Source organism: Fusarium redolens (assembly GCF_020744475.1).
Source record: "Fusarium redolens strain MPI-CAGE-AT-0023 chromosome Unknown BKA55scaffold_15, whole genome shotgun sequence".
NCBI lineage: Eukaryota > Fungi > Ascomycota > Sordariomycetes > Hypocreales > Nectriaceae > Fusarium > Fusarium redolens.
The window spans coordinates 542,528-556,412 of record NW_025763678.1 but is presented as its reverse complement, the minus strand read 5'-3'; the positions used below and the strand labels follow the sequence as shown (position 1 = coordinate 556,412).

At 49.0% G+C, this 13,885-nt stretch overlaps 6 protein-coding genes across 6 annotated transcripts; 2 read left to right on the top strand and 4 right to left on the bottom strand.

The window, feature by feature from the left end:
• Nucleotides 1–4,044: 4,044 nt before the first annotated feature.
• On the top strand, nt 4,045–4,790 carry BKA55DRAFT_125329 (uncharacterized protein). Its single transcript, XM_046184807.1, has one exon. The coding sequence runs from the start codon at nt 4,290–4,292 to the stop codon at nt 4,674–4,676; it is 387 nt and encodes a 128-aa protein (XP_046045465.1). The 5' UTR covers nt 4,045–4,289; the 3' UTR covers nt 4,677–4,790.
• BKA55DRAFT_694092 (uncharacterized protein) lies at nt 4,725–5,081 on the bottom strand (the record flags this gene model as incomplete). The annotated part of the gene is made up of 2 exons (XM_046199996.1): nt 4,725–4,792; nt 4,925–5,081. 2 exons carry the CDS (start codon nt 5,079–5,081, stop codon nt 4,725–4,727), a joined length of 225 nt encoding a protein of 74 aa, XP_046045464.1.
• A 1,023-nt stretch (nt 5,082–6,104) lies between these two features.
• BKA55DRAFT_694091 (HSF-type DNA-binding-domain-containing protein) lies at nt 6,105–8,080 on the top strand (the record flags this gene model as incomplete). Its single annotated transcript, XM_046199995.1, has 5 exons — nt 6,105–6,472; nt 6,525–6,623; nt 6,679–6,746; nt 6,804–7,220; nt 7,272–8,080. 5 exons carry the CDS (start codon nt 6,105–6,107, stop codon nt 8,078–8,080), a joined length of 1,761 nt encoding a protein of 586 aa, XP_046045463.1.
• Nucleotides 8,081–8,529: 449 nt separating this feature from the next.
• BKA55DRAFT_577908 (uncharacterized protein) lies at nt 8,530–9,466 on the bottom strand. Its single transcript, XM_046193648.1, has one exon. It carries the CDS (start codon nt 9,257–9,259, stop codon nt 8,630–8,632), a length of 630 nt encoding a protein of 209 aa, XP_046045462.1. The 5' UTR covers nt 9,260–9,466; the 3' UTR covers nt 8,530–8,629.
• A 78-nt stretch (nt 9,467–9,544) lies between these two features.
• BKA55DRAFT_577907 (uncharacterized protein) lies at nt 9,545–11,278 on the bottom strand. Its single transcript, XM_046193647.1, has one exon. The coding sequence runs from the start codon at nt 11,009–11,011 to the stop codon at nt 9,731–9,733; it is 1,281 nt and encodes a 426-aa protein (XP_046045461.1). The 5' UTR covers nt 11,012–11,278; the 3' UTR covers nt 9,545–9,730.
• Nucleotides 11,279–11,418: 140 nt separating this feature from the next.
• On the bottom strand, nt 11,419–13,593 carry BKA55DRAFT_577904 (nucleoporin protein Ndc1-Nup). Its single transcript, XM_046193646.1, has 3 exons — nt 13,357–13,593; nt 12,492–13,300; nt 11,419–12,440 (listed from the first exon to the last, which is right to left on the bottom strand). The coding sequence occupies exons 1-3, from the start codon at nt 13,493–13,495 to the stop codon at nt 11,526–11,528; spliced, it is 1,863 nt and encodes a 620-aa protein (XP_046045460.1). The 5' UTR covers nt 13,496–13,593; the 3' UTR covers nt 11,419–11,525.
• Between the last annotated feature and the right edge of the window lie 292 nt (nt 13,594–13,885).

Genomic DNA, 13,885 nt, shown 5'->3' with positions numbered 1-13,885 from the left:
AGATGCCACTAGTCAGTCATCATAGATTGTAGCTCGATATGCTGGGATCTTGCATCAGGGGACGGGACGATCTGGTCGTGCAAACTGGGGAAGTGATAGACGCTTTGCTTTTTGCACTGGACCTGGTACGCATCAAGTATCACAGAGATTGATGAACACAGAGACGGTTGTCCAACAGAAGGACAAACTTTTCTAAGAATCACGTAGTTCTGGCGCAAGGTTATGTTGATGATCCTGCATTCTCATTAGTTCAATGTGTCTCATCAAATAGCAATAGGTATATGCTATTGTGAGAGCAACTGACAGAAGATCCAGTGGCAGGTGCCCGTGTGGATCCTGTTCCCCAATATCTATCAAGGCAAAATGCTAGAACCACATTTGGATCCTCCAACTAGGTAATTATTATAGTACTGTAGTCTGTCGGTTCCGAGCTCTGCCTGAACAGATCATGATAGACCGAACATTATCGGTTTGCCATTGAAGTCGGCCCTATGACAACTCCTTGCAGTAGAAGCCTTACGAGCTCCTCCTCCGACACAGGGGATATGCATTCTAAAAATGCTTTTAAAGGGACCCAATTCATCGGTCCGAGGCTTGGCATCCCACTCTTTTCGGGATGGTGGTCTGTGGTGAGTTTTTGGGTTCACTGGCTGAAGCTGGTGGCGAACCGGCGTCAAATCTTAAATTGTCTGAAGTCAGGTTCGAGCCGTGGTTTGCTCGCCGTGGGGGGCTTGTGGCTCTGAGATGGAGGCATTGAATGCAGTGGTGTTGCCATTTGGTACACTTTACCTAAGTAACGCCGGGCCTGTTGTGGAACGCTCCCACGATTATCCAAAATCTGTATTGAAAATTTGAAAATGGACTGGGTGACGTTGTTGAGTTGTTGGTTCTTCAAAATTGCTAATGTTATGAAGCTCAACATTGAAGCAGATGCACCAGGTTGAGAGCCGTACTGGCATTGATTGGCTGCTGATATCAGAACATATTGTAAAGTCGGGGGCGTGTACAGTTTACATGAGTCAAGAGCCCGTGAATTTTAACTCGATAACTGCCTGCAATGAACCCTGTTAGTGTTAACCTTTGGAAATAAGGTCAAATTGCTGTCGATCAAATTCAACTCGGTCAGAGAGAGACAACCTTCATACGCGAAACGGGGATAAACAGCTTGATCTGTACTGGTGAACACAGAAGACTTGGCCCCCTATAAACAAGGCATCAGCCGGAGTTAGAGTTCATAGGTTCGGTTGCCCTTTGAAGCTGAATTTTCTTCATTCCGTGGTTGTCACTGGCTCTCGCTATCACCGGAGCTAGAGATCATGCGCCTGATGCGGGAATGTTTTCGGGACTGAACAGCATGCTGTAGTAATTAGCATTGAATGAGAACGAGTCATCATCTCGCAAATCGCCAACTCGGTTATGTTCAACCGTTGACAATGCTACATACCTGTTGCGGGGAAAGCTGATGCATTGACGGCATTTGTTCAAAAGATGATCAATGATATTCACAAAGACCCATGTGCCCCATCAGACAACAAACTTAAATGCCAACTTGTTGGATCTGTGGAGCTGTTACACGAGAAACTGATTGAATCGGGATGATCTAGAACACGGTAAACGATTGCGATGTGCTTAGTGTTGCTGGTCTTTGCCCATGCTCAGCAAGTTGTGGAACATTGGTGAGCCTATTCCAAGAAGAGATGATTAAAATCCACATGACAGGCGTCATTCCAAGAACACTCAAGGAACATTGAGAGAACATGCGAGGAAACTTTGAATGCTCGTTTTAGAATCAAGCTTAGAACCCGTCAAACGACAAGGTTCCAGGTTCCAGGCACTGTGGTCTCTGTCGGCCATTGACAGAACGTGGTAGTTTGCTTTTTGGATCCCGCTTTGATCCCCTGGCTTGTGTTTTTTTTTTTTTTTTTTTTTTTTCCGTATGGTCCTGGCCTGAATATTAGCTAGGGGAAGTTGTCCGAGATGCAGCCATAGATTCAGTTGTTGAGACCAACGGACGCCATCGCCAAGGTTCGACTAGCGGAGAGAACTAAGGCCCTTGGTCACAGTTGAAGTGGCTGGCGGATCGTCATAACTTCGAAAAGCTGTCTGCAGTGTTAGTTTCTCTAGGTAGTTTCTGACTCTGCGGACTTGAATCAGTCCTGAACGCCTCACCTTAAAGAATCGGTGGATAAGGCTATCAAATATAGGAGATTAGATGTTGGATCGGTATCTTCGCAAACTTTTGCATCCAATGTTTCCTTGGGAATGAGGAGTGGAAGTGGAGATCTAAACTCACACTCTCGTCTTTGGATGGACATGAAGGTTGAGTTGAGTTGAGATTAGCGTTAAGACGTAACCAAGTACCTTACAACGGGAAGGAAGCACGGGGCACGGCCGCACGGGCGACGGGCCACGGAGGAGAAGCCGGACCACGGGCAGGAAAGCACGGAGCACACAGAGGTCTTGCCCCTGATAGGTTGGGGAACTTTGGGAGAGAAAGTGCACCTGTCTCCTGCCCAGCTAGGAAATCAAAGACTGCTTTAAGGACTTTCAGTAAGGCCAGTGTTTAGCACCTTCCAATGACAAAGCCAAGAGGAACAAAAGAACCTCAGATAGCTTGACGAAAGGGAAGGAGCAAAATAGTAATCTCGAAAGAAGTACAATAATCATGTGACTACTCCGTACATCTAACAACATCTGTGCCTGTATTAAGGTCAAAGTCAAAGTCGAATCAAAGCACACCACCAAGATGTTCCCAGAGGCATGCACAATTATTAGGACCCCTTTTATTCGTTCAATCATCAACACAAACTCTTCGGTTACCATTTGCGGAAACTGTACCCAGCTGGACAAGGGTCGTACACCAGGGAGACTTGTTGAGCCAGGGTCATCCGGGCCGTCCAAGTTGATTCAGATTCATTCCCCATTTACCCAACCGGTTCACTGCTAGAACCCGCCCGCCATCTCGTCTCGTCGATGCACTATCTCGCGATCCTGGAGAGCACTTCTACCAAGTGCTGCGACATCACACTCACCGTGGTACCACATGCGGAGCCCTGTCATGGTTAAGAACTAGCAGAGGGTCCGAGCAAAGATTGACTTGAGATGATGATACTCCTGACTGCTTCTTGTATCCCGTAATTGCGGATTATGATGAGGACTAACGGTTCATGGTACACAGAGAAGAGCATTCTGCATGTTCAATGACGATTGATGTCTTCCAGATATTGGTATTGGTTAATTGCCAGAAACCACTAGAGCTATTGCTTCTCATGACATTGGTAGCGATCATGCATCACCATTCCGATTTCGCAACGCGGCTTTGCTTCCAATAAAATGATCGACCTCAGAGACCCATCATATGCAGCAACGTTGAGGCTTTCCCCATGGTTTTTGACCACGAGGCTCTCGGATTCAGGCATGGAAGAAGGAAAACCTTTTGAGCTTTTGATGGGGACGACCAATGTATGTACGTAGTATATACCCAGTCACGAGCCACGCCTTATAATCTTCTCCAACATTTCCACCCGCACACTCACTGTATCCACTGGTTGCTTCTACCGATACAGAAAAAAATGGTCTAGGCCATTATTGACCGCTGCAACATACCTGAACTTCCTGTTTCTTTCTTTTCTGGTACTGTCGATGCACCTTGAGACACCTTCTTCGGGTCATCGAGGCTGGGCGCCACACATCGCACTTTGCCTCCCAGCGTTTCCAGACACCAGGCTGCCACACCATGTATGAGAGAAGCGGCATGGCGTCGTGGAAAGGATGTTGAATGTTCCGGGCCCTTCTTCATGTAAGCTTTTTCTTGCCATCTCCGGTACCGTTTGGAGCGACTTCTCTGACGGGTTCTTTATCCCAGATCTGTCTCTGAAGCCGCCACTAGATTTCGGGGACTGTGCAAGCGGGTGCTGATCTTGGCGGCGCTATACTGGCTTCTACCATTGTTCCATCAACTAGACATGTCAAAGTCTTGGTTGTTGCACCGAGACGATTGATGAGTTCCTTCAGCCTGGGCGCTGGAACTCCATTCCAATGATGGGGCCATGATAGATTATGCCATTACTTGGGGCAGTGATCCAGAGCCATGGATGGCTGCATTTGGCAGAAGTGAGACGTCTGTCTCTCAGCTCGTCACTGCAGTTAAAATTTGTTCCAAACAGTGATAGCATCAGGAACCAAGCTGCCGTACTTTGAAAACTCCGTTCCTGGGTGTGGGACATCTGGAGTGAGTGTATCCGTGAGGGTCTGAAGGAAAGGAAGGGTGCAACAATGAATGCAGGCTCATGCGGGTGAGGGGTGCCCAGAAGGCCAGAGGCTGGAGTTGGTGTGGGTGGGCTTCTCTTGGAGACTCAACTCTTCGCTTTCGATTGGATCTCAGCTGGGCAAGCCTGCTCTCCTCCGTAGGTAGCCATGAGTGCCATCCCCATCCCCATTCTATCTCCATGGACTCCTTGCTAGCCATGCCCCCAAATTTCCAACCCCGGCGCATGGATCCAGTTGATATTGATCACATCGGATTCCTTGCAGTTCCAGAAAAAGAAATCAGTCCTGCCAGCCTCATGCATTCAGATTGTGATTTGGACAGAGAGACAGAGCGAGCTAATATTTGTATTTGGTTTGAGCTCTTCCTAATAGCAATATTGAGGCCGCTTAATCGTTACCATTCTTGATGTAGAGATGTTCCTCTCCTCTCCTTCATGCACTTCTCTAAAACCATATTACAGCTCTCTGAAACCTTGCTCCTTGTCCATCCTAGTTCGTCGCATTTCCGAGTTCAGACTGGGCCCTATATTATTAATTAGTTTGCCTCAATTGCATCTTTGTTTGGCAGAGAAACAAACCTTGTAGTTGGGAGGGAGAGAAAACCGGTTCGCATGGGCTTCAAGGCCTCGGACACGCTAGGCGAGGCTGTGGCAACTTTGGGAAAGGCTCTCTAGTTCGAGTTTGATAGCTTTGAGAGAATCATTGATAGGGGCAAGTTTCTCGTCGAGCTTGTTGTCAAGGAGCGTGATGAGTTCATCCTTGGACAATTCCTGAAACACGACGCCTTGCATGGGCGTGTTGTCGGAGTTCATGGTGAAAGATTTGAACTGAGTGGAAGACAGAATCAGAAATGGTGATGAGAATTGCTGCAAATTTTGAATGTTTGGGTGATGGTTTGGGGTGTGGTTGATGAGAGAGAAAGAAGCTAGCGGAGGGTGGATGGTAGAAGTTTCATGGCGGGGAATTTGGACCTCCCTAAAGCACTTGGCTTGGGGCTTGAGAGCTTGTGGTCTTGGCAAGTCCAATTCAACCAATGACCAAGAACCTGGCAGGCACAGCTGCGAATCGCCTGGGCTATTACCCCATCTCATTCTGTCGTTCCTTCGCCAGTCTTCTCCTGTCACCTTTCTCTTTCCCAAGCGAGGGGACACTGCGCATTTCGCCTACCAACGCCGGGAAGCGCTTGAACCAGTCAAGTTTCCTTCAGTTGAGACTTGAGCTGAGTTGAGCTGCGCTGCGCGACATCAACCCACTGACTCGTTTCTGCGCCCTGAGAATGAGGTAAGCTTTTCAAGACTTCACTCTGCTGTGTCTGCACAGTCCATTGCGCGCCCATTGATCGCATTGTATCGTATCACGTCGCAAGTGCCTATCTCATGCACAGTATGGTACATACATATCTCTCTCAAGACCGGCTCCGATCCCGACTCCGCTACCACTCTCCATCGCCTCCTTCCCCGGTGTCTCTCGGCTTGTGATCCACAGTCTCGCATCCACGATACCGTCTCTGTCTCCGGGTTCTCTTCCCTTTACAAAGCTTTACCTCACCTCACCTTACTCTTTTCCTTTCCTGCGTTGTCGTCTCAAAGTTTAGCCGCTACACACCCTCCTATTTCTTCACACCCCCATCGGCCTGCCTTGTGTTCACGCTCCTTCTTCTTTACTTTCCTTACCTACATTTATGTACTCCATCCTTTAACCACCCCGTTTCCTTCCGTCCTCGCTTGTCATTCGCTTCTCCTTGCATCTTCTGTTTCTTTAAGAGATAGCAAGCACTGTCGACCCTGATCCTGGCTCGTCTGTACATACATGACCCTTCTTGTCGACTAATCATCATGGCTACAGCGCACATGGCCGTCAGGACTGAGACCTTCCCACATTCGAATCCAATCCCCCATAGCGAGTCAATGGGTGCTCGCATAATTCCTATACCAACTCCCACGATCAAGATGTCTCCTCCAAGCAACGGCGATCCCATGGAGATCACATCACCTGCGCCATCTTCTACTGGCAACAACAACTCCGACTCCGATGCCAACGGCAAATCCAACGATCGACCCAAGAACTCTCCAGCTCCCGATTCCAACAATGTCACCAACAATAATGCCAATAATTCCAATAGCATGCCCGCCCCCCCGCCGGCTGCTGCTGCTGTACACCAGCCCAAAATCGTACAGACTGCTTTCATTCATAAACTTTACAAGTGAGATCGCGCCGTCAAGCTTTTCCACGGTAGCTTGCTAACTTAGCGACAGCATGCTGGAAGATCCTAATATCCAACACTTGATCTCATGGTCCGCGAGTGCTGAAAGCTTCGTCATGTCGCCCTCGGCCGACTTTTCAAAAGTTCTCTCGTGCGTCCAACACATCCATAAGCTGGCTACTTTGCGCTCGACTAATGCCTTCTAGTCAATATTTCAAACACACCAATATTTCTTCATTCGTGAGACAGCTGAACATGTACGGTTTTCACAAGGGTGAGTACTAGAGCATACACGACTTGCGAGCAATTGCATTGGCTAACTTGCGCAAAGAACGCGATGTCTTCCACACTGGAAACCCTGATACCACGCTCTGGGAATTCAAGCATGGCAACGGCAATTTCAAGCGAGGTGACCTAGTAGGCCTACGTGAGATTAAGCGCCGAGCCAGTCGACATGCTCTGGTGCACCGTGAGAGCAACTATACAAAACCTGCAGCGTCCCAACCAGGCACTCCAGCGGAGCCCGTACCTATCCCGCCAGACAGCGCTGATGCTCGACTACTCAATATTGAGCATACGCTCTTTGACTTGAGCAATCGCCTGCAGAGGAGCGAAGAGGCAGCTCATTATATGCATGTTAAGAGCCAGGCCGCAATGGACACTGTGAACCGACTTCTTCACTTCAACCAGGAGCTCTCAAGAACTATGCTGTCTCTTGTTCCGGCCGAGAGTCCGCTCTCTCGTGATGGTGTGTATTCTTGCTTGCGAAAGCGCGAATGATAGCTAACATTGACTTCAGTCATTGCTCTACAAGGCGAAATGCAAAGGCAGGCGGAAGTACTTCGGACCCTCGACGAACCACCGCAGGAGGCACCTTATACTGGCCGACAACAGTACTTCGCGAATGTCGAGAATGCACCAGTATCACCCAGACAGCTTGCCCAGGACGACCAGAGACGAGGCCCTCCTTTAGGCGTACCCCCTGCACGCGGCCAGAACTTTTACAAACCACCAGTTCCCTCCAACCTATCTAGCAGCACTCGTAGGCCATATGGATCCATCAGCGGAAGCAGTACTACACAGTCGTCCCCGTTACGTACAGGCCCACCACCACCACCTCCTGCTCCCCATCCTTTATCCAACGTCGAGACTGTTCCTGGCCCTGGCAGTCTAGCCCGTCGACACACTGCAGCTGACATTCGAGCCCATGGCTGGCAACCAACTCCCTCTCCCTTCAGCACTGGCGCACCATCTGGAGCATGGCCGCCCTCGCCTAGCCGTGTAGCCCCAGAAGACCAGCGGATCAGAGACTCATTTTCAACATACTCGTTACAAGCTGCGTCCCAGACACACCCCCATTCACGCCCAACAACGCCTCCACCTCCGTTTGCAAATGGCGCTGGCGGTGGTTCTGACACATTTGGTGGTTGGTCATGGGGATCTGCTGGTCGTGAGAACAAGAACCTTGCCGTGAAAGATCACTCAGCCCCTCCTACTCGAAGGGGGAGCATGGCTCATATTCTTAACCCCAGTGACACTGCCGAGAGGTCAGACGAGGATGAGGACCCCAGAGGTGACGACGACAGGAAACGAAAGCGAATGCAGTAAATCACACCCAACGGGTGAAAACGTAACATTTTAACTGGTTTAACTGTGGGACCTTGAAACTCAACTATGGACGACCAACATTCAACACATAATACCTGTACATACACATACATGGGCTCTGTACATGGATACTTACTTTCCCTGCATCGGCATTACATTAGGCCATAAACATACTTGGATTTTGATGGCGAAGAGACGCCTATTTGGAGTATAGGACATTGGATAGCTGGCTAGAATACGGTCACGGAGGCTATCTTCATTACGAGCGCAAATCATAGCAGGATACCATGGCGGGCATTTTGTTTAATCCTATGGAAATCATTAGTCCTTGCCGAAAGGACGGGGAAGATTTCGGCATACCTAAGAGATGGAGGTTGTATTCTTGGGAGGAGTTGCATGGTTGGTGCATGTATATACCACCAGAAGACAAATACTATTCTAAGCAAGTTAAACTTGATCTTGTGGTCTCCCTTGTCTGTGATATGATGTTGCCAAGTCTTTAAGCCTGTATTGGGTGGGTATCTTGATATGAAGCTGATGTAAATGTTGTTATGCCTCTGCCTCTGCCACCGCATTAGCAGTCTTTTGTTTCTTCTTTTTCTTGTTCTTCTTGTTCTTCTTGTTCCGCTTCTTTTCTGTCTGTCCACCGCCCAAACTAGGTTCCTCCTGTGTCACAGCGTCGTTCATATCCATATCCGCCTCGGCCTCGGCCTCTCCTCCGTTCTCATTCTTCTCATTGTCCTCAGTTGTTACAGAAGCAGTCTGGTTCTCAGACTCAGGCTCAGGTTCAGCCTCCTTCTCCTTCCTAGGCCTCTTTCTTTTCCCTAGCGCACTTCGTCCCGCTTCCTCTTCACTCTCACTCTCCTCAACCTTCTTCCTAAACTTGCCCCTAGCATCTTTGTTCAATCTGCCCCTTAACATCCTCTCTTCTTTTGAGTTGGCAAACTTTTGAACGTCTTTCTTCTCAGAAACATAGCCTAATCCTTCATTTGGTCGTGCGCCGCGAGTAAGATCGTCATCGTTGTCGTCTGGCAGAGTGCGTTTCTTGCGCGGCAGATCACGGGTAAGGGGCATAGATTTCCCTATGGACCTCCTGGAAGCGAGGAGGAGTGAAAGTGTGTTTGCGATTGCATCGCGGTTTGTTGCGACTGGGAGAGGTGGCGGGGGCTCAGGTGCCATTGTGTCTTGTGTCACAGTGTGTTGGAGGAATAGTGACGTGCGCAACTTGAGAAGAACTCAGTAGAGAATGTATTTAGGATAATTCGGACTTATCGTGAGAGGTAATTGGCGCTTGAGTTGGACAAGTTGGTGGTGTTTGGATTTGGTAGAGAGTACTTGGCAGAATAATTTCACATGCGACAAAAAAAGCGGACGCTTATCTTATCACTGCTATCCTTATCAGAATTTCGACTTCTGCAACGATGACATGAACGGTGACATAAGAGCTCATAATCGTAACATACAAGAATTGAAGGATATATATTTGAATATTTTACTGTCTTATATAATGAGTCTAGAAGATATATACTGGAATTGATTAACATTAGGAAATTAAACAGTCTCTATCCCGCACTCCGTTGTAATACTTTTTGGTCATAAATTCGTAAACGTAAACAGCCATACCAATCGCCGCACCCCCAAAACAAGCTGTCAGTAGCTAGCCGTTGTGTCTCTCAAGCTGAGAACGTAAGGTAGGTCTGTTGAGTCGTGCCGTGTAGCAAGTCGAATAACAGACCCTGAGCTAGCTGATGACTTGGATCGAAGGCTGGAGGTTGATGGCTGGCTCATGGGGTAATGACGCCGACTTCGAGCAAGACTATTATTGCTAAGCCTTCGTGATATAGATCCTGGCCCTGTAAACCCGCTCCTCACGCTGTTAGGAGCAGTCTCATAAACGTTCCAGGTATTCGTGGATGGTTGGCGCCTTATTCTAGCAGAGCTGCTGATGCTAGCGTCTGAGGGAGCTAAATTACTGCGAGACGTGCCTAGGCGGGATCTAGCATCATCATCGCCGTCGGTAGAGGGTGAGGATGTATCATCCTGCTCGTCAAGAATATCTGGATCCAGGGGTTCCATGGCGCGAAGAATCTCGGCAAAAAGATGCATAAGCTCCTTAAACTGAGCATTGGAAATTGGTCGATTCGAGAAGCGTGCGTATTCGTAGTGTGAAAGAAATTCGATAGTGGTTGAATCCATCTCGATTACCCCCAGGTCAGCCAGGTGAACTATGTAGTCGCGCAGGCTCATGTTGGCGGTTCGCTGAAGAAGAGCTACTGCATCTGGGTCCAGCAACGGTGGGTTCGTATCGGAGGTCGGGTCAGGAGGCGCAAGAGTTAAAGCTTTACCCTCGATCAGATTAGGTAGTTCAGAGAAGACAGTGGTGTACTCGAGGTTCGGTAAATCCGGAGCGTTAGGTGAGGACCATCCATAATGTTCAATATCTCCCCAAACAGGCGTTTTACGAGGGATCACCACCACCAACTCCTCCGCCGGACCACTGGGGCCATCAAAACCCAGTTTAACCCTTGTTTCGACAGTTTCGTCATCCGGTGCAGCGTTGTCTGTTTGAAGCCTGGGGCGCGATTCGTATGCGATCGATGCACTTCGTCCAAGACCCAGCGCAATGACGTTATAGACAGCCGAGCGAAGATCCCCCTTCTCGATTGGTACCCATCCTTTCGGTATCGACCCAAGATCGGTCTTATTGATATATAGACGGGTGATAAAGACGAAGGAAATAATAACGATGGCGAGAACGTAGGCGGCGATCACGATCCAGATGTTGTAGAGCTGTCGATTTTGGAACGAGCGATGAATGGCGTCGGCAGGGGTAGCTATTAGCAGTCCTAAAAGACAGACGTAGAGAAGAAGGTAGAGAGTTCGGTAGACGATAGCGGCGACAAGCCGTCGATGAGAAACGGGAGACGCCATATTCCTAGTCCATGGGCACAGGAAAGCCGCAGTTGCGAATGCGCTGCGATGCAATCAAAGGCCGCTATGACCGGGATCGTGAGTATAATAAGAAAAGGGATGAAGAGTGGGACATGACTAGGTTAAAGAATATTTTGAACGAGTGAATGAAGATACTACAGTAAGGAAGTGGTGTCACTGTAGTTGTTGAGGGGGTTGGGTTGAGAATGGCATGTCCAAAAGGCGGACCTATTGGTGATGATGCGATTGATGTAACCAGAGTTGGACAGAAAAGAGGTTGGCAGTTGGTGAGGACCCTTGGAGTTACAGTGCTTTTGAGCAAGGGTACTGTGTTTTGATACAGTACCACTGCGGCCCCACTATCTTTAATTACACTGTATTAGCTTCCACGTGTGAAGCTCCTGTAATACTTTATAGTTGCAATTACTTTTCTCGTGTATCAAACTGTTACAATGGTATCATAATACATTAATATCCTAACCGATATGCCTGCGTTTTACATCCCTCAATCTATCTATCGCTCCACTTCTGCCATCTCAGACTTCTTTGCAGTCGCAGAAGCCTCCTTTGCCAAGCGAATATCAGTCAGCGTCAGTCTAAGATCGCTGCTATAAGGCTCGAACTTGACCAACACCTGTTGCAGAGCAATCTTCAAAGCATCCACAACTTCTTCCACTTCGGGGCTGATCCTCTTGCCCGCCACATCAGTCCAGTGCAATGGAAACTGCAGGCGGAAGGCCTCCAGCTTCTTGATAACTGATGTGAAGGTTCGGATAATGCTTGGCACATCTCTGTGCACGTTGCCAAACTGATCCTCCGCCAAGCTGTGCACCGAGAGATGGTGAAGCACGTTGATCGCGTTGATGCAAAGCGTAGGCTCGGCGTATGGGGTGCCCAGCACCGCAGCAGCAAATTGGGTTCGGAAGTCTTGCTGGAACAGGGCAGCCACAGCGTCTATCTCCATCATTTGGAGAGTCCAGTGTTCAAACTGGCTCTTTATATGCTCGGGAGCGACAAGTTCCTGCTGCTCCTTGGTCAAGACCCGGTCCTTGGCCTCTTTCCATGTCTTCTTCGCGATAGGGCTCAACTTGGAGACAGGAGACTCGCCAGGGGATCGCGCGACCTGTCCCAATCGCTTCTCAACCTCATCTAGCATCGTCTTGGAAGTTGCTCGGCTGTTGAAGATAGGATCGTCGCGAAGAGGAGCAGATACTCGCTGCTTGGGTTCCGGGGCCGGCGCAGCGGGAGGCGCATCAGGAACTTTGCCGTAAGTATCAATTCGCGTCTCGATGGACTTAACCACTTCCATACAGATGGCGTAAACCTGAGACCACATAGGTCCATCCTTACGATCGATATCTTCGTAGATGGCCTGTCGGCGGGTCTCAAAGCCTTGCGCAATGATTGCAAGCTCCCACATTGCGAATGCCTGTATATAATTAGTAATAGTCATTGAAGGTGTGTATGCGACGAATCTCACCTTGATCGAGAGTTTCTTGCTCTTGAGGCCGTTCAAAAGACTGCCATTGGGGTCCTTGGACTCAGAGGTAAGAGGCTTGCCGTTCTTCAGGGGCTCCTTGACCATGAATTTCGAGAAAGCAAAGTTACCAATATTCCAGATCAAATGCACGAAAGTTCCAGCCTCTATGCATCGGAAAAGAAGCCAAAGATCACTCGGCCAACTAGGCGGGAGCATGTTGGTCTTTGGCAGGTTATAGAAGATGCGCAAGAACATTAGCGCCCATCCCCAGATGAAAGATCGTAGTATGGCGTAGTATAGAATCAAGGCGACAGGCAGCGCACTTGCAGCGCCAGAAAGGGAAGCGCCAAAGGTTGCTGGGACTGCAGTAATCAGCAGCTTCAACGCATCGGGCTGCTTCTCGTTCTTGCCCTTTGACGATGCGAGGACCAGACGATCGGTGTCCTTTCGGTAATGGTTGAATGTTTGTGTAATGGCACATGAGACCATGTATGCAAGCAAGAAGAGCGGCCTCTCGTTCAGTCTCGCACGGTCACCGCTGAAGTAAGTGATCCAAGAGAGGTTTGCCGCCCTGGGCATTACCCACAGGAACACATGGCTGAACAGTAAACTGGAGAAGCCATACCAAAACAAAGTCTCGTATGTCTGAAGCTGAGTGATGGTGCTGCGGAAGGTCTGGAAGCCGGGGCCAGTGGTTCGTAGGCCAACGTGGTAGTTTGCTATTCGGAGAACGACGATCGCAAGGCCACATGTGAAGATGAAGGCGGCTCGTATGCCAACAGGACCAATGGGAAACCAGGACCAAAAGTCTAAACAATGAAAATTAGTGGAGGCGCAGATGGAAACTCAAAGTAATTTGACTTGCAAGATTTCCAGACGTCCAGGACGACTGCTAGCAAATAGGACACAAGCAGCAAAACAGTCGCCGTAGAAGTGAATCGCCTGTGAAGAGCAGGCTGTAGAAAGTCCTTATAAGGCGCTTTTCTAACCGTGGTAGGCGCCATGTTGACAGCGCATCCCCGGGATAAAGAAGACCTTGGGACGTTGTTGGGCGATGATGTCGTGGTTGATTCAAAGAGAGACTAACAGTGGACGCTCTAAGCTCGACCCAAGTAAATAATAAAAATCTCCAAGCAGCAACCACTCGCAGAAACGCTAAGGTCCAAGCTCCGTCATTATCTGTCACGTGCTGATAGCACCAGGTCCGGCCCCGCTCTGGTTGGCTAGACTGAGACTCATGCCCAATTACGTATGTTTGCAGGGTGCTGTAACTTGATAACCTCAGCCACCTTCTACTGGAACAAGGCAGCAGGTGACTTTTGATTTGATGCTTGTGTGCGCATTCACTTTCTTGTCTTGCATCAACACAACCTAGTTATCTTCTTTAATGAGCA